The sequence below is a fragment of the Pleurodeles waltl genome, chromosome 8 (assembly GCF_031143425.1).
Source record: "Pleurodeles waltl isolate 20211129_DDA chromosome 8, aPleWal1.hap1.20221129, whole genome shotgun sequence".
NCBI lineage: Eukaryota > Metazoa > Chordata > Amphibia > Caudata > Salamandridae > Pleurodeles > Pleurodeles waltl.
This window is the reverse complement of record NC_090447.1, coordinates 453,820,053-453,847,223: the sequence shown is the minus strand read 5'-3', so window position 1 is coordinate 453,847,223 and position 27,171 is coordinate 453,820,053. Positions and strand designations below refer to the sequence as shown.

General features: G+C 43.5%; 1 protein-coding gene across 1 annotated transcript in view; it reads left to right on the top strand.

Annotated features, from left to right (window-relative positions):
- Positions 1-27,171, top strand: part of AFF3 (ALF transcription elongation factor 3) — a 2,012,018-nt gene that overhangs the window by 1,821,395 nt on the left and 163,452 nt on the right. Inside the window, exon 10 of the mRNA XM_069204392.1 lies at positions 11,040-11,205. Coding sequence (XP_069060493.1) covers positions 11,040-11,205 — 166 coding nt within the window. The remainder of the gene's footprint in view (positions 1-11,039; positions 11,206-27,171) is intronic.

Sequence of the window (27,171 nt, the reverse complement as noted above, 5' to 3'; positions counted from 1 at the left end):
GCGTGTGTGGTAAAGGAATTTGTGGAAACAACGGTGTCGTTGTTCCAACCGCATTGTTCAGGCATGCGTGATTGGCGCATGCATTGTTCCATCATACATTCAATGGGAATCTCATGAGTGCCCTGACATCGGTGCCAATCCAGATGGGGTTTTGGCAATCCCTCCCACTTTTGGTGGCGGGCATCATCGCACTTATAAAAAATGGTTATACTACACTGGTTTCTTAACTATTTTACTAAACTTCCCCCGTATATTTGGAAACTCTTCTTCTGTACTCTTGAGAGGCTATTGCGATCCCTGATATAGCACAATACACGTTGTTGTGTAGCGTTGCAAAAACTTTTATTTGCCCACAAGTGGGGAGGACTGGCAGTCCCCAACTTTGAGTAATACTACTTGGACTCCCAACTTCAATGCGTGATCCATTGGATGTCTGGCTTTTGGCTCACAGATACAGCCACTGGCTCCCCGCCCTGGGACCTAACTGCTTTACTTCATTTATTCCACCGCTGCACCTTGGCCCAGGCACCCACCCCCACACTGCTAAGGGTCGCTTATTGCTGTAATAAGTGTAGTTTTTTCATCACCATATGCTCCAGTGCTTCCCTCACATGGCACTCCTCACGGAGAACTGATCACGTACAAGCAAAGCTGACTGCCTGGCATGCATGGGATCTACACACTCGGAGATCTCTACTAAGACAATGTCCTCATCCTTCAGGACACCCTGGTAATGGAAAGAGGTCTACCTACAGGTCAATTTCTTCTCTATACCTCACTGATCAAGGTGCTGGGGGACAGTTGGGGTGACAGCAGCAATGCCCCATGCACCTTACTATACAATATGTACATGTCATGGGAGCGGGCACACACCTGACTCAATGGTTTGCTGAATCTTTACGGATGCAAACAGTGGTCTCACTCCTTTCCTTATGCCATCACTAGGAAACAGACGCGGGTCTTCGATACACTGATAAGGACATAGCTCTTGGGAGTCCTGTCAGGATCCTGCAAAATGCTCACTTCCACCTTATGCAAAACTATGTTCTAAACAGGGCCTACCTCACCCTACAAATGATCAACCGATATTTTTTGTGCACTGATGACACCTGCCCCAGCTGCAACCACATAGACGCCAACCTCCTACATATGCTTTGCTTCTGCCCATCCCTGTAAATATACTGGCATAACGTTACCATTCACTTAACGAGATGCACTGAACACCCAGAACTGCACACTTGGGAAGCATCAGGCTACATCGCTACAGCAAAAAACACAGGGCCACAGACAGGTTTCTTGATCTGGATCAGTTATTAACTGAACGGCTCATCACGTGTAAGTGGGAATCCTCCATCCCTCCCATGCACGCTGCCTGGGAACAGAGGATGCTCACCTGAGCTCAGGCAGATAGTGTCGTCCATTGGACCACTGCCTGCTCTGAAAAAACCTTTTGGGCAACATTCACAAAGGGGAAGGGGTCCCATGGGGACCCCTTCTGTTTTGTGAATGAGTTACCACCAGTGTGACACTGGTGGTAACTGCAAATTGCTTTGCGACCGCATTCGCGTTCACAAAGCAATTCTGCATTGCAATGCGAGTCGCAAATAGGAAGGGAACACCCCTTCCTATTTGCGAGTCGCATTCACAATTTGCGAGTCCGTACCGACTCGCAAATTGTGAATGTGCAACGCAGAAGGCTGTTTGCATGGCGCAAACTGCGATTTTCGCAGTTTTCACCATGCAAACAGCTTACTACATCTGGCCCTCAGCCCCTTGTATCCAACGTGGATGTAGTGCTTTTGTGTTCAGAATGCTAGCTTTTGTAACAGCCTCTAGGGCTGGGATCGGAGAAACGACAATAATGCGTTTTCCTTGGGCAAGAGGTCTTTCTTTAATGACAGCCATCTGTACCGCAGTGAGAATTTTCTCTGTGGGAGCAAAGCGTTGTTCAGCTGCTGAATACAAATGTGGCTTGTATGCAATCGGGACTGTCTCACCTTCATTAAAAGTCACATAGGTGAAACCGATGGCCCCAGTTATTACCCTGATGACCAAATGTGTTTTGTTGTCCCTTGTATGTAAATGTTGTGCTGCAAGCATGTCTGTCTGCAATTCTCTAAGAATGTGTATATGTTCAGTTGTCCAGAATTTACTTGAGAAATCGGGACGTATTAAGTCATATAAAGGTTTTATGCGCATAGCATAATCTGGAAAGTAGGTTCTGCCAAAATTTAAGAAACCCAATAATGATTGGAGTTTTTTAATCGTATTCGGTGGGTGTAACTGTGCACACTTTTCTAAGAATTGTGGCACTAGGCTCTTCTCTTCACTTGACAGCTCATATCCTAGAAAAAGGATGCTGAGGAAGGCTATTTTTGTTTTTTTTAAGTTAAATTTGTAGCCAGATTCGGCAAACCCTACAACAATGCGGGCTACCCGTCTTAAATGTTGTAGTAATTCATCATCCGTGAGATATATATCATCTACATAGGACAATGCTTCAGGGTCGATCTCATGTAAAATGGCAGTGACACAAGCCGCTAACAGTCCTGGGCTTTTCTTATACCCCTGAGGTAAACGACAGAATTTTTCTGAGAGCCTAGTGTGCTAAAGCTTGTTACGTCTCTGCTTTCAGGCGCTATATTCTGGCAGAAAACCCCATTGGAAATGTCTAGTGTTGTTTTGTATTTTTACGCACTATGTTGCTCATTAGTGCAGTGCTATGTGAGTTTTGTATAGCATAGGTGCGTGTATGACTATTTAAATGTCTGTAGTCTAAGACTATTCTGTATGAATGGTCTGGTTTAACTACTGGGAATAAAGGGTTATTAATTGGCGAGACACAGGGTTCAATCACACCCTGGTACTCTAATTACGTGAGTATTTCTCTCACTGGTGCTTTTGCTAGAGCCCATTCAATGGAATAGGATTCAGCTAGTTCCTCTGGAACAAGGGGTGAGAAGGAAGGCTTAGTGACATCTTCTCCATATGGGCAGGTACAGACAAAGTCAGGCGGCCAATCATGTTCGGCCAACAAGACATCATACACTTTTACTATGCAATCCCAATAGATTGCGTCTATTGTGCGTTCAATGTCTCCTTCTAATTGTAGCGTTACTTTGTACACCCTATCAGGCTTGGAGACACGCATGTCCGCTGTTTCTACTTGTATACAGTCATCATTTGCTTTCACCTGCTTGAACTATTGTGACCTCTGCCTCGCTGTCTAGCAATGCTAGAACCCAATTCTTGTTCTTCAACAGGACCCTCTTCCTGTGTGGCATGTCGGACTGCGACTGCTGCCACCTTTTTCTTTTTAAATTGTTGTTTTTGTTGGGAAGGTTTCTCTTCCTTTTTAACAGAAACCTCCCAAGAGCGTTGTGGTTCCTGTCTCGGTTTCACGTACTCTGTTCTTCGCTCTGATCGCCCACCTCTCTCATTTTATCTTCCGATGAGTCCTGAAAGGAAAGAGATTGGCGTGTATCAGTATATTGATATCTATCAGGCGTTTTGATATTATCTCTATTTCTGAGATTATACCTATTCTGTGGGGTTACCGTACGCGGAGATTCTCCCCTTTCTTTTTTAGGCGTTTGTTGCTTTTTATCCCAGCGTTTCTTATTACCCTCAGGTTGTTGTTTGGGGTTATCTTTATTTGATTTACCCTGGAATTGAGGTTTTTATGGTCTGGCTCCTAGGCTATCTCGACCGATACTTGAATCAGTTTCTGCTAATATTTTAGGCAGCTCATGTTCTTGATCTTGTTGCGGAACATCACGAAGCTGAATGCGCACTGCAAGTGCGACTGCTTCCCCTTCAAGGTTACTTAAAATGATTGAGGACACTGTGGCAAAGTTGCCCATCAATTGCATCCCCAAATCTAGGGCCAGGGCAGCCCCATATTCATCTTGAATTTATTTCAGCACTTCCGGTAAATTGGCAACTGTCGGTGTACTGTGTGCAGTTGTGTAGAGCGCGGCAAATACCGTACCCCAGGTATTAAAGTTTTCTACTGTAGGGACCATCCTAAAGGGCAAGCACATTGTTAATATTCTATGTTTATCCTGAGGTCCCGTATGGGGAAATACTGCCTCCAGCGTATTCATTTTTTGTGCTAACCAAAACGGAGTTTCTTCTCGTTTGGCGAGTACTTTACCCATAATCGAATGTATAGTCGCAGGATTTATACCTGGCGTTACTGCATGTGGTTGTGCTGGAGCAGCACGCGCTGGGTTTGTATTTAATGTTTGCATCACGAATTGTACTAATCGTCTATATATTGCTGTTAACTGAATGTATAAGCGTCGAACCTCAGCTACTGCTAAATTTCCAACCGCAGGATGTGGTGTATAGGTGGCCAATAAAGGCCAGGTAGGACCGTCATTACTTAGTGGACCTAACCTTACTGGTAATATTGTATGGGGTAGGGTGCCATCAAGCCAATTATTATGTTCTTGATAAGATAGAGGTATCTCTAAATATGCGTACGCTCTGTATTGTCCAGGCGCGTTCGCAGGTGTATATTGGTGGAATGTATTTGTGTTCCCATCTACTGCTGGAAATGTGACCCAAGAGGAAAAAAGTTCTGTTCTATAAGCTGCATGGGCATCCACCACGAATGTGACTGGACCTCCCTGGGCCGTTAGGCCATTTGCTAATAAGTGTGCTGTGAGAGGTTGTCTCATGTTAACAGCTATTTGTACATGTTGGGGATTAGCCATGATAGTAACACTATGAGTTCAGAGAAGGCACACCAAAAATGGGGTTTCCTTTTTAAAGTTCAAGCTTGAACAACCGCCAGTTGTAATAGGATTACCTACACAACTGTGGTGGAAATCCTCAGTACCACGGACGTCTCCGCATACGGCATTGAGGTGTCATTATATATAATGAGACAGAGATACTCCGGAGGACCCGAAAATTAGAGCCTGACCAAACGTTGCCGGCACCATGTCACGTAGGCTCTCATTATTCTAATGAGACTACTGGATTTTGAGCAGCAAGATCGTCCGCAGTGTGGGAGACTGAGCCTGACCCACGGTGGGTGACACCTGTCGCTCCAAATCCGGGTTTTGCTCCGGCTAACTAGCAGTGCCTCATTTCTCCCGAAAGGTAGAGATGATTGGGCAGCCGAGCGCATGACATATCATACTTCTCAGGGAAGTCGTGGTCACTCAGGTCGCATCCGATTCTCTCATTCACAATTCGGGGGGTGATTCTAAGTCTGGCGGGCGGCGGAGGCCACCCGCCAGACTTCCCCCTCCAAAATACCGCTCCGCGGTCGAAAGACCGCTGAGGGTATTTTGGGTTTTGCACTGGGCTGGCGGGCGACCGCCAAAAGGCCGCCCGCCAGCCCAGTGCAAAACACCCTTCCCACGAGGACGCCGGCTCAGAATTGAGCCGGCGGAGTGGGAAGGTGCGACGGGTGCAGTGGCACCCGTCGCTTATTTCAGTGTCTGCAAAGCAGACACTGAAATACAAAGTGGGGCCCTCTTACGGGGGCCCCTGCAGTGCCCATGCCATTGGCATGGGCACTGCAGGGGCCCCCAGGGGCCCCACGACACCCCATACCGCCATCCTGTTCCTGGCGGGCGAACCGCCAGGAACAGGATGGCCGTATGGGGTGTCAGAATCCTCCATGGTGGCGCAGCGAGCTGCGCCGCCATGGAGGATTCATTTGGGCAGCGGAAAACCGGCGGGAGACCGCCGGTTTTCCGCATCTGACCGCGGCCAAACCGCTGCGGTCAGAATGCCCTGCGGGGCACCGCCAGCCTGTTGGCGGTGCTCCCGCCAACCCTGGCCCCCAATGACCCCCTCGGTCTCTTATATAAATGACAATGGAAGCAGTATAAGTTTAAAAGACTGTTTTAATAAAACAACTGCATTTTAGATAGCAAAGCATGAGCTGAAATAACCAGAACGACACAACATGACAATATTAAAATGGTGACGATGAGAGTGAAGCATAAGAATAATGCTATCATATTGCCACTAAAGTCGATGGACTATTTTCTATCTGAATCATAATTTGAGCACAGCATGTTAAGCTGTAATCCTGCCTTTCAGGTTTCCCCGGGAGGGCATCAACCCTCTTACCTGAGCAAAGGCCTGTAGTCTGCGTTACCATCTGCAGCAAAGCATTCAGCAGACAGTTGTGGTTCCCTGGCTGGAATCTCCCTCTTAACGTGTAATGGGACTAGGAAGTGTTTTTATAATAACACAGCTGATGTTCTAAGAAAACGTCCCTATGTAAGGATGTGTATTTTCTAAGAATGTTGGAGACTAAACTTCTACCACGTTCACTGACAATGTACCAAACTGTAGCCTTGACTGAAGCACAAAGTGATCAAGAATGTATTGTTTGAGAACACAGTGCTGGGCTAAGCAAAGCAGTTAGATAGAAGAAATTAAAACAAGACCGTAAAACTGTTTATTTTAAAAATAACAATGCGAAGCTGAATAAAATATATCTAGGTCAGAGTGCACAGCGGCCTAGTGTATTAAACTAACGTGCATGGAGCTATAACTAAAATGGCTACACAACAGTCTCTGTCTTTGTAACATTCAGATAACTGCAACCCTGCACCATAAACCAGAGCAAGGAAGTCCCCACCTGCAAGTGCCAGACCTGCTAATCAAAGTGCCCTTGCCCACGCTGTTGGAGCTTCAATAGGTCTAAAGTAGAAAAAGGAGGTGGGCCTCCTAAACAAGCTCCTGTGACCACGATTGCTTACTCTGTGCGGTTGAAGATTGCACACCTGCGCTTGGAGATCCCAAGTGTGCTTCACCTCATGGAATACAACACCTGAACAGAATACTGACTAAGAAATTGACTAACAGATATTGGTGGGATTTTATTGAGTTTATTGCAACTCACTTGAGAACTGCCTAGTTAAAATATATGAACTTATCTATGAATTACAGAACTCCAAAAAGCTTCTCCATTTTACCACAGATCTGCACCTGTGCTCAAATCTAAAACTTATTTTTGTCTATGGAGTAACCCCAGTAGCACCCATTGAACCCCTTCCCTGCAGCACTGCACATTTCTTATGTATAGAATTGAATTTTGGTGTGGTTACAGTACCTTCTCTTTCTTTGTAAAGGAGAAGCATAGGGAGGAGCATAGGGCTGGACATTCACTCATTATATCTATTGACAGACTACTTGAGATCGAAGTCGCTACCCCAACACTACTGCCCTGAGATGCCCTGAACTACTCACCCTTGCTACCCTAAGAGTCTTTTTGGTAGAAGTGTTCTTGGACCAGTTTGCAGCTTTAAAGTAGAACGGACCCCAGAACACCATGGCCAAAAGACACCAAATCCTACAGTTGTGGCCCAGTTATTGCTGCCTGTCCTGAGGCCCCCTAAACTAGGTGTGGCAAATCTCAAACTACTTCCAAACAAAATGTATATAAAGGATGACTGAATTTCCAGGCCAGTTTTTCAATTTAATGCTGCCAGGCCTAATTGAACCAGTTATTGATAAATAATTTTATTCGTGGTTATTTTCTCTCAAAGAACGCCATTTGTTCTGGTATATTAAACAGTGTGTTATACTTTTGCTGCAATGTGTCCTAACTATTGCATGGATATCTTTAAGTGATTATGCAACTGCATACGAGTCGAGGGGAGACCTATTGGTAGGTTATTAATGTTAGTTTCTAACGTTAATACCAACCAGTAGGTCTCTCCTTTTTCGCTTTTACTGAAAACATTTCATAAACTTAGTAATCATTTATCAAGAATGGTAAAAGATACAATGTTTCTTGCGAAGCAATTAAATCAAATGTTCTTAGAAAAATGTTCCTATAAAATGAGTAGATCATCTTCTCCTGGCTGCAGCTGTCTTTCTAGTACTGAGATATTTCAAGTTAATACTTTTAAGGTTTGCAACATGGAACTAATTTTCAGGGAGTAGGGGAAAAATACTCTTCAGGAATGAGAAGTGGTTATACCTCTCATTGCTCAGGAAAACCAGTCAACCTCTGAAGAGTTTGAATATTTAAACTTATATTGACGACATGCCACTGTGTGAGTTACTTCTCCCTCCACCGCCAATTCAGCCAATTGTTTCTTTACCCCCTGCTGATTTTTTCTGAACCTAGAAAATAAGGTTTTGTTTTTAATCCTAGAGGGATAGAAGTTGAAATATTTTGAGGCAATTTTGTAAAGTGAGCTTGTGACTTAAAAATAGCTGGACGTTTGGCTTCTGATGCACCTTAATCCCCACGTCCTCAAAAGTGAACTTCAAACTCCATAGCTTACAAACAAAATCAAAACAGCAACATCATGTACAAGATCATTCCTTGCCTGTAATTAATTCTTTTGCAAAACAAATGGACAGTAAATTCTAAAGTCCGTGGTCTTGACAAAAAGAACAAGCAGGCATAATAAACTGTAGTATTTTTTAGGGCTAAGAGAGGTGTAAAGAGGGACAAAAAATGTGTGGGTTAATGTCCCTCCTAATCCTCATTTAATAATGTTTTTTATGCATGAAAAGCTTTGATGTTTGGATTTAGTGGAGTGTCTAATGAAAGTTGTAATATCTTTGCTCTATAAACATATTCCTTAAAGCTTCCACTAGATGAAGCTGGGATGGCACAGAGTATGCTGTCACCCACTGCTGTGATAAACGCTGTAAAAAAGTTTACTTCATCTTAAGTCTTATATCAATTGTACAGGTAAGATTGATCAGTTGAGACTGAGTGGAACCATTGTATCTGTCAACCTCTATGGCATTAGAAAGAGATACAATAGTTTTAGTATGCGTATCTGGCCACAAAGTATGTGCAAGACCTCAGTGCATGCTTTGAAACCAGCATTAGATAGTAGATAATGCCCATGCAGGGCATTCTCAGCAATGTATAGCTCGAATCTCTAGCATCTGTCATCAGAAAAGGACATGCAGATGGGCTTAACTTAATGGCAAGCTTGAGAATTGTATTCTCACCTTCAAGAAGGTAAAGAAAATGACAACTAAGCAAGAGGCGGGCTTTGAATTGACACTTAAATTGCCTTGTGGGAGTTTTGGTCCATTCCACACTCCCAAACAAAAAGGGCTAGCGTAATGGCCGTCTTCAAGTGCCCTTTGCTGGCACTATTCCCAACCATCACCACGTAGAATCAACATGAAGGAAGATTGTGATCACTGATTGGGGGGAAGGAATCTGTGAGGGAGACCTGTAGTGAAAGACTATCATCCCATTGAAGAGGACTATGGTGACTACTGCTAACAGTGATGTCAGCATCACTGGAAGTTCCCAAAGGCAGACGCCCCAGAGCAGAACTAGTTTTAGCTCTCAAAGGTAGTTCCAAACATTGAGCAGATCTATCTCTGAAATTTTACTGTTGTGTAGTTACACTAACTCCTCAAAGAACACTCCACTTAGGAACTTATAAATATGTATCCCCTAAGCATGATGTGGCAATCACTGTTTGGCTTTGAATTGCTTTTCTCTGTTTTTTAAATGCACAGTATATTCCAAGCTATAAGGAGTACAGAAAGTCTGCAAACATAATACTCAGCTTTGTCGGTTTATAACATTCTGATTATCCTGCTGAAAGTCTACATTTTTGATATGACAGGGTTTAAAATTACCAAATGGCATGGTGTACTTCACTAATCTGTGGAATAAAATACCCCCGTTGCACATTATAAAGATATTGCAAGTCACTGAGGAGTTCTAAGACCATATATAGGAACGCAGCTGAAGGAACCCCAGGGTGACGTCTAACATCCTTTTAGTGTGCAACAGACAGTATTTTATTCCACATTTTCACACTCTGTTTAAATCTTCGTGTCTTGCTCTATCATATGAAAAAGGTAGCATGGTTGCAGTCATGAGGAACACAAGCATAATATGTATTTTGAAATTAAATATACCAAAAACTGTTTAGTAATTTGTTGCAAAAATTGATATTAGTATCAGTTTGATATGCCAGATTAAAAACAAAATGCTTTAGCTGAGGATGTGTAGCCATTTCTCATTTTGGCTTAGTAAACTGCAGCTGTAACAATACTCTACACCTGCCTTCCACCTTGGTTTCTGGCAGGAGGTATTATCCTCACAACTCAACTGTAGTAACTTAGTACACTTGAGCAGCATGCATGCCAACTATCCCGATTCAGGCAGGAGACTACCGACTTCAAGTTTAGTGTCCCGCCTCCCAATTCCTGCAGGCAGAAACCAGATTCAGAGGTTTGTTATACTGCCAAAAATAAAGTGTTGATGCCTGTCAGGCACACTCCAATCTCCCCCTTCCAAGAATTACCTCTGACAGCAAAGGTTAACCAAAGGATTAGCTTTGACGTTAATTCTTGTTGAGGGAAATTAGCGCATGTGACCGGTCTTGACATTTTACTTTTGGCAGTTTTAAATATTGCAAACAAAAACAGGGTTTGCGACTCTATTTTTGTTTGCCATATTTTATTAAACTTCCAAAAATGAAATGCTGATTATCTGTCGCCATACATACCAATTGAGCCGATTCAGGCAAATGGCATCTGCTTCAACAAAAGTCCAATGGGAAAATATATTATCCCGAATGTATATTTTTTAAATGTCCCACTTACCTGCTCTAAAATGTTGGCATGTATGGAGCAGCTGGGTCAACTTCACAACTCCACTGAAATGAGGGCATTAGAGTCCTGCTTTCATACAGGGATTGCGGGATCCCATGCATTATACATTTAGAATTTACTTCGAAGAGAAAAAAAATACAAGAGTTCCACTTTAAAAACCACATATTAAATAACAAAAGTTAACTATGTCACTGTTTTAGGTAGAGTTTGGAAAAGTGGACTTCAATTTCAAATAATAAAGGAATTAAACTATTTCGTGTTAAACTTCGCCTGTACTACATGTGAATGGAAGCATGTTGCTGTTAGAGTGAACAAGTGGTCGAGCTTGGCGTGCTGCGATGGCGTAGGTAGCACTGCTGGACGGTGCTTGTCTGCTTTGAAGGAAGCACGAAGCAGAAATGTTTTTGTTTTCTTTCTCCTCTCTTTGGCTGGGCTCTGTGGGGCGCTGTCAGGGCTCTGGTTCAGCAGCAGTCCAATAGCGGAGCATCCAACAAGGGCTCCAGCAGTAGCAGCAGCTCGAGTGACTCGGACAGCAGCAGCTCCACGTCGGACTCGGAGACGGACAGCAGCTCGAGCGGAAGTGGCCGCAGTAAACCCCCGCACTGCTCGAGCCCGGAGGTAAGCCTTCTCTGCACCTATGACGCAGAAACTTACTCAGTGTACTCATATTTTTTGTTAGCCTTGCTCTGTGCTTGTTGCATACATGCCAACATTTTAGAGGCGGAAAGTTGGAGATTAAAAAAAAAAATCGGCAGAATAAATTTCTCCCAATTCAGGCGGAAGACAGCCAAAAGAAATCTATTTTTGTCTTAATAAATCGTGAGTCTCCCGTCTGAATCGGTTCTGTTAGCATATATGTTGTTCTCGTATATACTCTAACTTACTCAGGTGAAAAAACAGCGTCACATTCCAGACTGAGGAATTACGTGCAGCTCTAGGAACCGCCTGGGCTGAGCTGGGAAGCAGGACAGGGAGCGGCCAGATGTCAGTGGTAACCTGAGGCGAGGCGGGCCTGTGTTGTAATGCAGCAGGAATGAGACGGGGTCGTACGGCTTTGGCTGTACCCCTAACATCGCGGTCAGTTCTCGTCTAAAGAAATATAGCTGCAGTTCTGTACTCGAATGCTGTTAGTTTAATTGTGCTTTGTGATAGAGTGCCTGCAGACCTCATTCTGTTGGTGTTCTGGTTCCCTCATTTATGCGATAACTTGGACAACATATCTGCTGTTTGGTGCCAACCTGTAAAGGACTAGGCCCACATTGCAGGTCCGCTGTGCTGTGTTGCCAGAGGAAATAGTACTTTTAGTTGACATTTTTTGTGCATTCAGGTGTTCACAATGGTCCAGGGAACCATTTACACAAGGAGTAATGACTATGCAAAGCCAGTAGGCTTGGTGCCATGGTTTGAGCGCTTACACAAACCCTGTCACAGGAGAGCTTACATTTAACCATCTTCTGGAGCACACACTCTCACACAGGCACATGCTTAAACACTCTTACCATCAAATACATCAAATTGTGATATTTATTATAGCCACAGGCAGTGGCTACTCCTCAATCAATCAGTAATTTGTTAAGCGCGCTACTCACCCGGAAGGGTCTCAAGGCGCTGGGATGCGGGTGCTTCTGCTCGAAGAGCCAGGTCTTGAGGCGCTTCCTGAAGGTCAGGAGGTCCTGGGTCAGACGTAGGTTGACGGGGAGGGAGTTCCAGGTTTTGGCGGTAAGGTGGGAGAAGGACCTGCCGCTGGTTGTGGTACGGTGTATGCGGGGGATGGTTGCGAGGGCGAGGTTGCCGGAGCGGAGCTGGCGTGTCAGGATGTGAAAGTTGAGACGCTTGTTGAGGTAGGCAGGTCCGGCGTGGATCAGGAGTTTGAAGACGATCCTTTTGTTGACGGGGAGCCAGTGGAGGTCTCTGAGGTGGGCTGAGATGTGTTCGTGGTGAGAGAGGTTGAGGATGAGTAGTGCTGAGGCGTTCTGGATGCGCTGGAGTTTCTTCTGGAGCTTGACTGCTCCCTCCATTGCTGGTGGTTCATTACCCACAAGTGTCTGACAACTACTCTGAGGCGGTAACACAAAAACTAGAGAGCCAGCAGTAAGATGCTGTGAGCAGGTGTGAGCTAAGGACCTCCTGAGCAACTTATGGGTCCACCTACTTTACAGGTTTTTTCTAGACTTCCTATCAGGACAACATGACCCAACCGCCAGAGAAACCAACAGGGGTTGAAAAAATTAATCAAGGTAAATAACTGAATAGTTTCACAAATAGGACAGGCAATTGGGGTACTGAGCTTGTACAGAGGGTCCAAAAGTATCTTTACACACTTTGGGCAGACAGCATCCAGGGCATGTAAACATTAACGCTGCAATCATGCTGTGTCTCCAGTTCCAGGTATAAAGCATACTCTGCTCTAGAGTTACTTTTGTCAAGAAAGAGGCACTGGGTCCACAAGCAAATTTTAGAGAGCACAACATACATCCAGAGGGATATTGTGGCACTAAGAAACACAGGACTTTAACCATCTTTAGAATACGCTGAGTGGCAGAAGCAAGATTAATGTGGTGATGGAGACAGCTAAGTCTTCACACAGTTCTGAAATTTGCATAGGTTAAATTCTTGGTGAAGATGGAGGGGCACAAATTTCCTCTTGATAGCCACCACCACTGAAAAGCCTGGCCATTGACCGTCTTCAGATGGAAGTTTGAAGATAAATTTGTCCTTAGATCTCAGTGCTCGGCTGGGACAGTGCCAACAGAAAGAGCGATTTAATGGTGATTTATTAGTGCAAAAATGGCTTTATGTACCAAGTGCATGGATTTTAAAAAAATCTGATATTTCACCGGGAGCCAATTCAGTGTAATCAGGGGCAATGTTTTAGTCCTCATTTCACAGTCGGCACTACTCCTAGTTTCGTGCTGGCTGCCAGTCATGCCAGAGGGTGGCAATTAGCCAATGTTGCACATGCCAACAGCTATAGATAAGCTGTCCAGTGGTATCTTATTCCAATGTAATCATTGGACACACTGCCATACTTCAAAATCTTTCCAGGTTTTTTCCAGGCTTCTGTGATGGCAGGCAATATCAAGCTGACTCACACAGTTAGCAACTCTAATCCAGTCTACAGCTAAGGGAGGGTCAACGGCAAGCCATGTCCTACAGATTTCATGTCTAGCCAAGAAGACTAAAATAAAAATCAGTCTGCGCTGGCCTTTGTCAGTGATACAAAAGGGTCCATTCCCTTTAAAATTAAGACATGGCTTACCTTAATTTCTTGATGTGTGAACTCACTCAAGATTCTACTTACTCCTTCCCAATACTTCTTTAAACTCGGACAATCAACAATCATGTGCCTATCATCAGCCTCTGGAAAATTGCATCTCTTACATCTTGAGTGGTTCTCCTGAAACCTAGCCAGTCTCTTAGGGATCCAGTATGAACTGTGAATAGTACACAGATGATTCTTCTTCAGGGAGGCAGCTTTAAATGTAGAATAGAGTAACTTTGTAGATACTTGCCAGATTTCATCTTGGGCCACTTCTGGCAAATCATCCTTCCAGACTTGATGTGGATCTGCCAAGTATTCCTCGTCATCCTTGACAAATTGCCAGTACCAGTAGATGAAGTCTTTCCATAGTCTTACCTTATGGAGAGAATGTCGCAATATCCTCCATCGTCCTCATCAGCCCATTCCTGGGTTGCCCACCATGAACTTAACTGGAGATATTTAAATCTTGATAGTCTCTTCTCTGTTGCTCCTAGTATTATATCCCACTTGATCAGCCTGCCTCCCTTCCCCAAGTCCCTCACAGCTATCAAGGCTCGCTTTCATAAGTGGGTAGCTAAGCTTGTCCACCAGACAGGCGGGAGTTCCTGGTGAGTCCCATATCGGTGCCTACGGCTCATACTAAGGAATATGTAGGTGTCAGATTGAAATTACGCTCAAACGCATTCAGCGTAGATCGAAGATTGAGTTTATTCAGATACACCCCAGCCAGTCCCCCTCACAGGTCCAACTGTCTTTCCCCCCTCCGTATTCTAAAATCACCAGGCCATATAATAAGTGCTTGTGACATGTTGAGCGCATGTTCACAAGGGTAACACATGTTTCCCTTCTCACAAATAAGTTGAAACTATATTGCATATATCTTTTACAATACTTAACAATTCTAACTTTTTCATGCCTAAATAAAACACATCCATATATATTAACAACAGAGTACAAGTGAATATTACAAACTTGTGTAACCCTAAATAACAAGAAAATAAATACTTTCAGAGACACAAAGAATAAGTTAAAACACCACTTTTTGATGATATAATCTTGAAAAGATGATGGAATCTTCCGCTCCCAAAGAGTTCATCCTCCTACCTACTTCACCCTGAAAGCTTGAATTGGAACCAGGTGCTTTATCACCTTCCACTTTAGGTAAATGCTTTGATATCTCATCCCTTGACACATTTGCTATCCCTTGTACTTTTACAACTCTGCCCAGGTTCCATATTCTTCCATCACACATTTTGATTGCATTTTTGAAAACTTTCACAACCTTCTTTTTACATGTAAACTTCGACTATAGTGCACAGTCAACCAGTGTTTTGATTTTTACCATGTCATCAATCAGAATCAGAATATTTCTTACCCTTTTTTGTTCATTAATGTTCTCCTTCCTCTTCAATTGTAATTTTAGTTCCTTCTGTCTCCCCTCAGTTAGTCCATTATATTTCAACCCTTTGCCCCCATACCATCCAACTAGGGCAAAGATTAGAACTTGGAGATCGTTCTTTACACACCTCAAAAGGTGACTTTACCATGGAGGAGTGATGAGTCATCTGATAAGCAGTTTTTTGATCTTGTAAAACATCCTCCCATTACAAGTTATTTGCTTTAGCCAACTGAATGCTCTCTTTTAATGTTTTAGTGAGCCTCTCATCCGCATCATTTGTTTCAGGGTGATACATCAAACACCTTTTGTGTTAAATCCCACACTCATCAAGGTATGTTTCAAATTAATTCGAGCAAAACCGAGGACCATTATTTGTCAATATTGATCTTAGAAAACTTTCCCTCTTAAAAAGTCACTTAGGAATCTTATCATGCTGATGGACGAAATGTCCTGCATGCAACGTACTTCTACAAACCTATAGTATAGGTCTAGTAGAACAATTAGATATGGGAATTAATGTTCTCCTCTAAGTGGGCCCACTATGTCCATAGCCACGTAATCCCAAGTGTGTTCTGATATTTTCCTGCAAACCATGGGAATCTGTTTTGTTGTAAGACTTTTATCACCAGTACAGCACTCCACGCAATCTCTCACACTCCTTTCCACTTCTATATTCAAACCAGGCCACCAAAAATTAGAGTGCAAACTTTATTTGCTCTTAATAATTCCCATACGTCCTTCATGTGCTAAGGAAATAAGCCTGTTCCTTAACCCCACCGGTGAAACTGATCTTGTTCCTCTTGATAACAGTCCTTTATCCACCAACAGTTCATCTTTTAGGAAGGACAAAGGCTTATTAAGAGTTTTTGGGTTATTGATTTTGATAGCACCATTTACTCTCTGAAATAACACCAGATGTGCCTTCCAACATTGTGATTTCCTCCCAAACCAATTCACCACTATCTTCTTTATTATTACCACCTCTTTTAACTATCCAAGAAAGACAGTCCACTGATTAATTCTTTACACCTGGTATATACTCTACTGTAAAACTAAAATCCAGCAGAAAAATGAACCACCTTCTTATCCTTGTGGAAATTGCATTGAATCCCTTGAAAAAAAAACTCTCTTAGAGGTTTGTGGTCAGATCTAACTTTAAAGTTTGTGCCCCACACAAAATTCTAGAACTTGTTCAATGGCCAGTTAATGCTCAGAGCTTCACACTCAATGACTAAATAGTTTTTTTCAGACCTTTCCAATGCCATTCTTGCTCCTGAGTCATGTTCTCACTCATCTCTCCCGTATATAAGTGGATCATCTTAATAATATGTAACCACCTTCAGGCAGTTCAATACTTCTGACATAACCCTTTGAAACACTGATGCAGCAGAAACAAGTCCAAATGGTAATATCTTGAAATTGTACACACCCATTGGGGTTATGAAAGCTGTTAGACCTAGTGAACTTGAGTCTTATTCAGTTTGGTGGTATGCTGACGTCATATTTAGTGTCCTGTAAATACGTGCTCTCATTACATTGCTGCTAACTCTTGAATATTTGGAAGATGGAATTTATCTACTACAACCTCTTGCTTAAGTGTTCTTACATCCTGACAGAGGGGTGCATATGTCTCCATTCTTCTTTTTAGCAATAACCACAGGTTCTAACCACTCTGTGGCTTCTATTGGTTCTAATGCACCTAAGTCAACCAGTTTTTGTAATTGCTCTCTCACTCATCTTACATACTTAAAGGTGTCCATCTTAACTTAGCCACCACCAGCACATGATTTCTCTTCAACCTTAAATGATGCTTGTATCCTCTAAGACAACCAAACTTTTCTTGGAATAACTGAGGATATTCATCAACACATTTTCCAGAATGTGATTGAATATTTTGAACGATCATTTGAGGTACAGCATTTGGGTCTAATTTTACCCCCAAAAGTTTTTGATGAAACCAGCCAATTAAATTATCACCTTTATTTGCAACATAAATCTTTCTTTCACAAGTATGTCCTTTAGAAACTATATTTGCCGTAAAGCAACCTGACATTTCAATAGGTGTACTTCCATAGCCACCTGGGCTAATATCTAACTTAGCTAGCTGTTCTTAATAACCAATGTTCTCATCAAATACTTTTTTAGAAATAATCATCAGATGTGAGCAGGAGTCAAACTTCATCATAAGTTCAACATTGTTAACTTTGACCACCAACGCAGAAGGGTGTTCATAAGCAGTATTCATATAGTTTTTGTGTACGTTTACAGTTTCATTTACCAGAAACACAATATTTTGCACCTCGTGAACTACTTTCTCATTGTCATTTTTCTTTTCTTTGCTCCTACAGCATTTCCCAAAATGTCTTTTTTCCCACACACATGGCATGTGACTTATATGTCAGACACACATTGTCATTAGCTTTCTGACCCTGTTTTCCACATCTGAACACTCACCTCAAAATTAACCCTTTTCATTTATTTTCTCGTTATTACCCACTTTGACTACACTTACAAATTCCTCTTTCTTTTTCACCACTCCCTCTTGTTTTGTATTGCTCAACTCTTTTACATATTTTAACATGTGTTCAGTATGTTTTGCTATGAGTATAACTTCTTCTAAGGGTGGTTCATCTTTGAGCCATAGTTCTTCTCTTATTTAATCACTACTACACTTCAAAAGTAGTAAGTCTCTAATTCTGTCATCAGTAGTACCCCCAAATTTACAAGTAGCTGCTAGCTTTTTTAAGATGGTTACATACTCCTTAATAGTTTTTGTGGCGAATGTTCTCTCATGCCAAAATGATATTGCTCCATAATGGTACTAACCCATGGAAGATAATGTCTGTCTAACTTTTCTAAACATATTTCACACTCATTCAGATTCCTTTCCTCCTCCACACTCAAATTAGGAAGATTATCTAAACCTTCTTGACCTTCATCACCCAAGCAATGTCATAATAAAGAGTGCTTTCGTTTTGCACGCATATTGGTACCACATACTTTTGCATAATTCTAAAAAAGGTTTTTCATTCATCTATTTCTTCTGATGGGAGGATTCCCCAGACTGCTCAAGAAAAATGGTGGAGGAGTTACATTCTGCATCGTCTTGCCTTAAATCCCATACATAGACCCATCTATCACTTAGTACTCAAGAAGTAACCAGAGATTTTTTTGCAACCTGTTTTTCTTTCAGACACATAAACACCTATAAAGTGAAACTTACACTCTTTCTTATAGGGTGTGCATATCACTGAAAATTTAGACTTTGTGATACAGTTTTCTACTTTTTGATGGTAATTAGCCTGTCACTGTAATACAGGCAACAATTCACGATATCAGTTTGTGTGTCACTGAAAATTAAATAAAAGTGTGACTATCACTGGAATGTAAAAAGAACAAGTGATAGATGGAATGCTGTACTATGTCAAACATTCACTCCCAGTACAGAGATCTGGGCCTAAATTCATTGTTTTTTTGCTATCCAGGCCATTCAAGTTTGGACCCAGGCAAATGCAAATCAGTCTTGACCCTGCTCCCCATGGGAACAGTCCAGCACGAAAGGCCAGGCCTGGACCGGAATCAGGCATCCTGTGGCTAGTTTCAGGGTATCACCTCCCATCAGCCAGGCTAGTTTGACTCCAGGGGCATCCTGAGCCAACGACAAGTGGGCTCTGACGCGCAGACCTGATTATTACCATCCAACATAACCTCAAAAGTTCGAAAACATTGAGATAGGCTGCTTACGTACAACGGGACAACACACCACTTTGAGGTTCCGAGCATCTCCTGTAAAAATGGCAACCTCACCAGACACAAGGGATCACAATGAGCATCCCCTTTCATTGGAGGATAAATTGGGCACTGTACTAATGGCCATTGAACAGTCCAGAACCTCATTGGAAGCCAAATAGACACTGTTGCATCAGCTATTACCCTCCTGCACGCAGATCATCTCAAACTTGGAGATAAAGTGGTAACAGCATAGCAAACTCTCGAAACATTACAGCCCAAAACGCAGAACCTGGAGCCCTGCCTACAAACACTAGCGGACCGTGTGCAGAAAGGTGCACTGAGGATGCAGAGGGAAGGTCCCAAAGAAATAATGTTTGTATAGTGGGCCTGCCAGAAGGTGCAGAAGGCCATGATTCAGTACAATACATAGAATCCCGGCTGCAAGAACTCATTCCCTCATGTGCACTCTTACATTTTTTCTCAGTCGAGAGAGCTCGGTCCCCATGCGCAGACCTCCACCCGGCGCTAATCCTCGTCCAATGGGGTCTGATTTCTCCACTACCAGGATAGAGACTCAGTCCTGAGAGAAGCACAACAACTACCTGAAGTGTAAGTGGACAATGCCGAGGTCATGTTTTTCCCGGAAGCTGTTCAGCGACACCATGTCTCGTTACTTGCAGTAAAAAGCTCCTTGCATGAATTGGGAATAAGATATTCCCTCCTTTTCCTGGCAAAGCTATACATGGTCACAGACGGTACCACGTACCTCTTCGACACCCCAGAAGATACGTGGAACTGGCTAGAAGAAGCAAGGCTCCAAACCAATAACTCCAGGAGGCAGGACAGAAGGGGTGCTCCTCTTCTCCCAAACAGTCAACGACGCTGTCGTGGGGTATGACCACAGACACAGCGTTGCCCTTCTGCCACCCCTGACCTGGAACAGATAATAGCAGAGTGCCGCAAAGCACTACAACAGACAGCTGCTTTCCACGACACCCAATAATGCTCCAGTTCTAATGCGCTGGACTCCTGCTCCTCTGACGGAAAAAGCTGCATCACCACTTAGCCTTCCATTCAAGACTCACTGGCTCCACCAGACATAACCATGCAAATAGCAGATGACATCATCTAACTTGGTTCAGGCCTGAGGTTCCTAACCGACGCCCCTCATATCACTCTCATGAAGACATACCGATTCCACCCTCGCGGGGCGCCTCCTGTATTGAACACACCTTCATGCCTGACGTTTGAATGTAACCCACCATTGCTTAAAAAAGGGCACCATGCCGCGTCAACAAAAGCTGGTACTAGACTCATGCTCTTCATGAGAAACATGAAAGCTGGACAGATCTTACACACAATAGACGACACAGGGTGGACCCCGTATTGTGAGCCACACCGCCTTTCCCTACTTCTCCCATTAACGTTGGATCTTCCTTAGCCTCCCCTACAGTGTACATTCTATGTATGGTTTGGGTGGACACACCTTCTCATGTACTGCTCTTATGGTATTTACTCACCCCTAGGTGACCCAAAAGATCATCGACCAATGTTACAATTGCACCTCTCAGACCACCATTCAAGTTCCTTTGGTAAACCCATGGTGTGCTGCATGTTAACCACTCACACTTCCTATGACTCACATTAAAGTACTGACTTGGTATGTGCGCAGAATTCATACCCTGCCAGATAAGATGCGCACATTACCCTACTCCAAGAATCCCATCTGACGACCCCAGAGGCTGATAAATTCAGAAGAAGATGGGGGGGCAAGATTTACTCTACAAACTATTCTTCCTTTGCCAGGGGGGTACCAATATGGGATCCCGTTAGTAGTGGAAGAGGAGGTCACCGATGTTGAGTGATGCTTTTTGTTTGTTAAGGGGAGATTGGATGGCAGACACATACTCACCGCCAACATTTATACTGCCAGTACTGATCAGGCCCCCTCCTTACATAAGCTGACTGAGTTACTTTCCCTCTGGAGCGTCCTCTAAAGGTCTTTCATTAGCGAACTTGTTACACTACTGGAATTTATTAGACATATGGCAGTTCCGTAATGTCTCCTCTAGAATATACTCCTTCTACTCGGTCCCACATGGGCTGCATGTGCGTATTGATAGACTGGTCTGTACACCAGATCTTGTTCCAGTAATCACACAAACTGACTATCTAGGCCCAACACACTCGGATCACAACCTCCAGTATCTTCACCTAAATTGGGCTGCAGCCACCCCCCATTCCCACATGGCCACTGTAGCACACAGCACTCAAAGATCCCGCGTTTCAAGCCTCTGTAAGTCAAAAGATTAGTGACTAGTTGGACTTAAACAAAGGCTCTACTACCACACGCTCCATGGAATGGGACGCTTTTAAAGTGGCCCTGCGTGGCCATTGCCTGGGACTGACTTGAAACTTTCATAAGCAATTAGACAAAGAATTACTCGCCATAGAATGCCAGCTGCTACACATAGAAACAGAGGCGACACAAGACCTAAGCAAAGAGCCACAACTTGCTAAGATGCAGAAAAAACACTCTGAACTCCTTGATTGGCTGCAATGCTTAAACTATGCAACACACTCCGCCAGAGTGCATGCTAAAGCTGATTGAGCAGGCTCCCTCCTCGCTTGGCTAATCCATCAAGAACAACACCAGTACTCCATTGCAGCACTACACTCACCTGCTCGCTCACTGCTTCACATGCGGCGCGAGATTCACAAAGCTTTCCACTTCCATTACACAACACTGTATCAATTCGCTACAACATCCTCTTCGACTGATATTGAGTCATCTCTGTCCATTATACCTCTCAGCCTCATCACACCCAACCAAAAGATGGAATTAGATGAACCTATCACACTGACTGAAGTTCAAGATGCACCCAAGCCCTTTCCAATGGAAAAACCCCTGGCCCTGATGGTCTGCCGGAAAAAATGTTACAAAGCATATTTACCACAGCTTATGCCCCATCTTCACAAGCTTTAGCAGGAGGCCCTCAAGGCAGCGCTGCTCCCTGACACACTCCAAGACACCAAGCTAATTTCGCTACCTAAACCACACAAAAGACCCATCCGTCATACACTCATACAGGCCATTGGCACTGCTGAACCCTGATTATAAAATATTATCCAAAGTTGGAGCTGACCGTTTAGCACCTCTGGTCCCCGCTCTGGTACAGAGCAACCAGAATAAATTTGTGCCTGCTTGCACTACGTCCCTTTACCTGCGTTATTTCTTTTGTATCTTGAAAAATGCACCATTCCATTGGCTTGAAGCGGGTTGCTTGGTGCTTGACTTAGAGAAAAGTGTTTGACTCTGTGGAGAGGTCCTTTCTATTCAACATCCTACCATGGTTTGGAATGGGCCCTTGTTTATAAAACTAATAAAGCTACTGTATACTTTGCCAGCAGCCAGAATAAGAACACACTTCCTTATCTCAGAGCACATCAAAATAGAGAGAGCCACAAGACAGAGGTACCCTCTGTCTCCCCTTCTCTTTGCTCTGCCTATGGAGCCTGTGGCTGTTGTGTTGTGGGCACAGGGCAATGAATAGGGTATAACCCTGGGAGACAGGACTCATTCAGTGTCTCTTTACGCTGATGACCTCCTCATCTACTTCAAAGACCTCTCCTAATTCCCCATGATGATAACAAACACACCTAAAACGTACGGGTCCATATCCGGACTCCAAGTTAATTGGTCCAAATGTTGTATATTCCTGTTAACCCCCACTACAACTGACCTATGTCCACCCCTTGCTGCTCCTTCCTTAACCTGGCAGCCAGACACATTTAGGGACCTAGGTGTCCAAATTTACCATGCAGATACTAACCTACTCGACAGGAACCTGTTATGAACAATCACTTCCCTCAAATCCAAGATGACATTCAGGAAGACACTGCCTTTATCTGTGATGGGCAGGGTGGCACTCCTTAAGATGGTCACCTTACCTCATCTCTTGTTCTTCTTTGCTAACATCCCTGTTTCATTCTTTTGCTCTTTTGAACGTGTCGTTCATGGATTTAGCTGGAATTCTTCTTGCTGCAGAGTATCCCTTTCCAAACTTTATAAGATGACAGACCAAGGAGGATTGGCACTAATGAACCTGGAGCACTACTATCTGGCGACACAGTTGCAATAGGTGGGGTGCTGGCTTCCCTCCACTTACCTGTCAGATACAGCTACAACACCCCCCCCCTTGGACACATGGCTGTTTGGGGGGGGCATGAGTTACAGTTACCTTAGGCGCGAGTTATAGTTATGTTAGTTAACCATAGCTATATATATATATATATATATATATATAGATGCACACACTTACTATGTATGGTAAAGCCATGCATGGCAAAGGCATGAATACTTACCTGCCAAGTAAAGACATGTCCTGTAAAGTTGTGCAGTTTAGGCATTGATCTAAAGGCTGTTTCCTTTTGTGGATAACATAAAGAGGTAGATCGAGAAAGAGAGAGATGCAGTAATCCAGACAAGCTGACATGAAAACATTCAAAACCTGCACCTTATGAAGAAGTGAAAAGGGATGGGCAATGCGGGTCAATCACTTTAGTTGGAGAAATGGCTTGGACAACTCCTGTAATCTGGTCAGTTAAGTTCCAGGATAAATCTGTTTTGATGGCTAGATATTTTACACTCAGCACTAGAAAAGGTTTATGGCCCAATGATGGAGGCCAGAAAGAGAGCTTCCATAAAGGTGACAGCCTCATAGTGCAGAGTATTTCTCTCTTATCCCCAATGAGTTTTCCAACACTCATCCCTTTTGAGACACTCAAATAATTGTTCAGCAACATGGCAGGTGTTAACTGTGATCAAGACAATCATTTGGGTATCATCCGTGTAAGGAAAGACACTGAATCCAAAGTATTGAATTATATGAGCCAGTGGAATCCTATATAGATTTAATAACATTGGGGACAATATGGAACCTTGAACTGGCAGAGGAAATAAAATGGAGAAACAAAAGTTGAAAGGATCGGGCCTACAAAATAATTGATGGAAGGAACTGATAGAAAAAGAGCAGAAAACACCATCCAGCTCTTTATTCAACAGAGCCAATGTGAAAAACAAGGACAAATTCAGGGTCTTGTATGCACGTGTCAGAAGCTTGAACTGGCATCTTTTCTGTACAGGGAGCCAGTGGAGTTCCCTGAGGTAGGGGGTGATGTGAATTTATCTAGGCAAATCTAGGAGTAGTCTGGCTGCAGCGCTCTGTACTGTCTGTAGTCTTTGAGCAGGTGAGCTGTGATCTCTGCGTAGAGAGCATTGCCGTAGTCCAGTTGGCTGGAGATGAGGGCCTGGGTGATGGCGGGTCTGGAGCTTTAGGGCAGCCTTTTGCATATCTTGCAAAGCATGCAAAGGGTGAAAAAGCAAAAGGGAGAGAGTGAATTGACGTGGATTGTCATGGATAGTGTATTATGCAGAATGAAGTCTAGATTCCTAGTGTGGGCAGTGGGGGTAGGAAGGTCTGAGCTGTGAGGCCAACAGGATGCATTCCATGGGAAGCTTTTGTTTCTCAAAATCAGTACTACTATCTTGTCCGTTTTGAGCTTCAGGCATTTGTCCTTCGCCCGGTTGGTGACGTTTGTCATGCAGTTGTGGAAGTTGGTCTTGGTGTTGGCGGTGTCTTCGGGGTGGGAGAGGATGAGTTGTGTGTTGTCAACATAGGATATGGTGTTGAGTCCGTGGGTTTGGCGGCGCTGGCTGGAGGTGTCATATAAGTGTTGTAGAGAGTAGGGCTGAGTGTCTTCCTTCGGGTACTCCACAGATGATTTCCTGGGGTACGGAGATGAACAGGGGAAGGCGTACATTTTGAGTTCTTCTAGTGAGGAAAGAGGCGATCCTTGATCCATCTAAGGACGACTCCTTGGATGCCTACGTTGTGCAGCCTTGTGATGAGTGTGTGGTGGGAAACCGTATCAAAGGCTGCCAAGAGGTTTAGGAGGATCAGAGCCACAGTATCTCCTTATTTGAATAGGGCTCGGATGTCATCAGTAGCTGCACTGAAGGCTGTCTCAGTGCTGCAGTTGCTGTGGAATCCAGAGTGGGAGGAGTTGAATAGGAGATTCCATTTCTGGTGTGAGGAGAGTTGGTGGTTGAAGGCTTTTTCTAATACTTTGGGGACTGGCAATGGTTTCTTTAGTAGGGGGTTGACTTCTGTGTGTTTCCAGTCATTGGTGAAGAAGGAAATGGCAGTTGAGTTGTTGAACTAGGTGGTGAGTACGTGAATGACATTGGCTTCACCTAGGTTGAAGATGTGGTAAGGGCATGGGACGGTTGGGGCCCTTGAGTGGACCGGGTTCATGATGGAGGTGGTGTCCTATGGGGAAAGCTGGCTTCTTTTGGTTAGTCAGATGTCTGTGGTGATAGCAGGTTGTTGTGTTGCTTGACGAAGTCAGTGGCCGTGGGCTAGGGGTTGAAATTTCTGTAGAGGTTGGTGATCTTTTTGTGGAAGAGGTTTGCAAGGTTGTCACAGAGTTCCTGTGAGGGGGTAATGTTTGTTCCAACTGAGGAGTTGGAGAATTATTTTTCGATATTGAAGAGCTCTTTGGAATTATTGGAGCTTGGATCAATGCTTGAGGCTAAGGCCTTTTTCTTTGATTCTCTCAAACATCTATGGTAGAGGTTAAGGGGTGTCTTGAAGGCGGTCTTGTTGGTTGTTTCCTTGCTAATAAGTCATCTTCTTTCCTGTAGTTTACAGTGTCATTTAGCGATTCTGATGTCTACATTGTACCAGCTAGCCTGCTTGGTAGACCTTCTGTGGGTGTTGTTGTCAATATGATGTTGATGCAGTTGGTGATCCAGTTGTTGAAGTTTCTGACTTTCCGGTCTTCATCTGTCTTACTTTATGGTGAGTCAAACCTGGCAGTAGACAAAACTCTGATCTCTGTCTAGCAGGGACATTAATCACAAGAGTTATTGTGACAATTATATTGCTGCCTGAAAGCTGGACGCAAAAGGAACTCTGCAGCAGGTGCTTTTAAATCATACGTTATGGATATAAACAGTGCCCCCTTTGAGGTCAGTGCCCCCCTTCAAGGCCAGGCCCAGTGCAGCCGCACCAGTCACACTGCCCTAAAGTCAGCCCTGTGAGGTGTAAACAGTCCTCTGGAAGCACCTAAGGTCGAGGCCAGGAACAGAGTAGCACACCAGGCAAAGTAGTTAATCTAAATGGCATATAAGGTGACCACAGGTGTAGAGTAGGATAGTCCAGTAAGTGCACAGATCACAAAGCAGTAAGCAACCCATAACAAATGTGGGCCATGTCGATCAATGGCAAGAGAATAATCATTCAACATGAGACTGGAAATTCTTTTAACTATTTATAGAATTAACATAAGTAAGTTTATTAAAATAAAAATAAAGAAAATGAAAATAAAAACCTTTAGGCCATCATGACAAGTGGCCAATTAATCCTGTGGGACAGATAGCAGCAGTTACCAGCACTATCAGAATTATTAAATGTTTACTTTCATCCAGAATTGTCAGCTGGTGAATGCAGCTGAAAACTCCAAGTGGAAGTCTGGTCCAGAAATAGAAATTAGCAAAGGAATATAGGACCCAGAATTACAGATTCTCTTGGTCATTGGTCATCCACTTCATCCATTGGCTTATTTGGATCAGTCTCTTTTAGCCATTGCGCTGAGGCATTGCCAATCATATTTTAGTTTAGCCCAGATAATTATTTCTCTCTTACTGGCTTGTTATTTGATGTATCACTTCATCTACTATGCAGTACTTCCATTTCAATGCATGAGGGACAAATCGGCATCTAAAAATTACACTCAACCATCACACTTTTAGTCACTTTCAATTCTTTAGCTCATTCATTCATAGTATATATAAAGCAGAATTTGTTTTCTTACCGCAGCCGGCATTGTTGAAAGCTCATGTCCTGACTCGAATGAGAGTCTGACCCTAACAATTCCTCCTAAAAGCTTTTTGTATATCACATCAGGAATATCTTGGGTCAGTCAGTCCCATTATGGTAAGCAAAAAGAAGCTACGATGTATGTATACAAGATGTGCACATGTCAATATATGGTCATTTGATCAGAACTCCCAACACCATACAACTCCCAAAAACACAGAACCACAAATACCAATCCCACACCACCCATAGTATCACACCATCACCAGTACCACCAATAATGCCACCACCAATGTGACTTCTGCTAC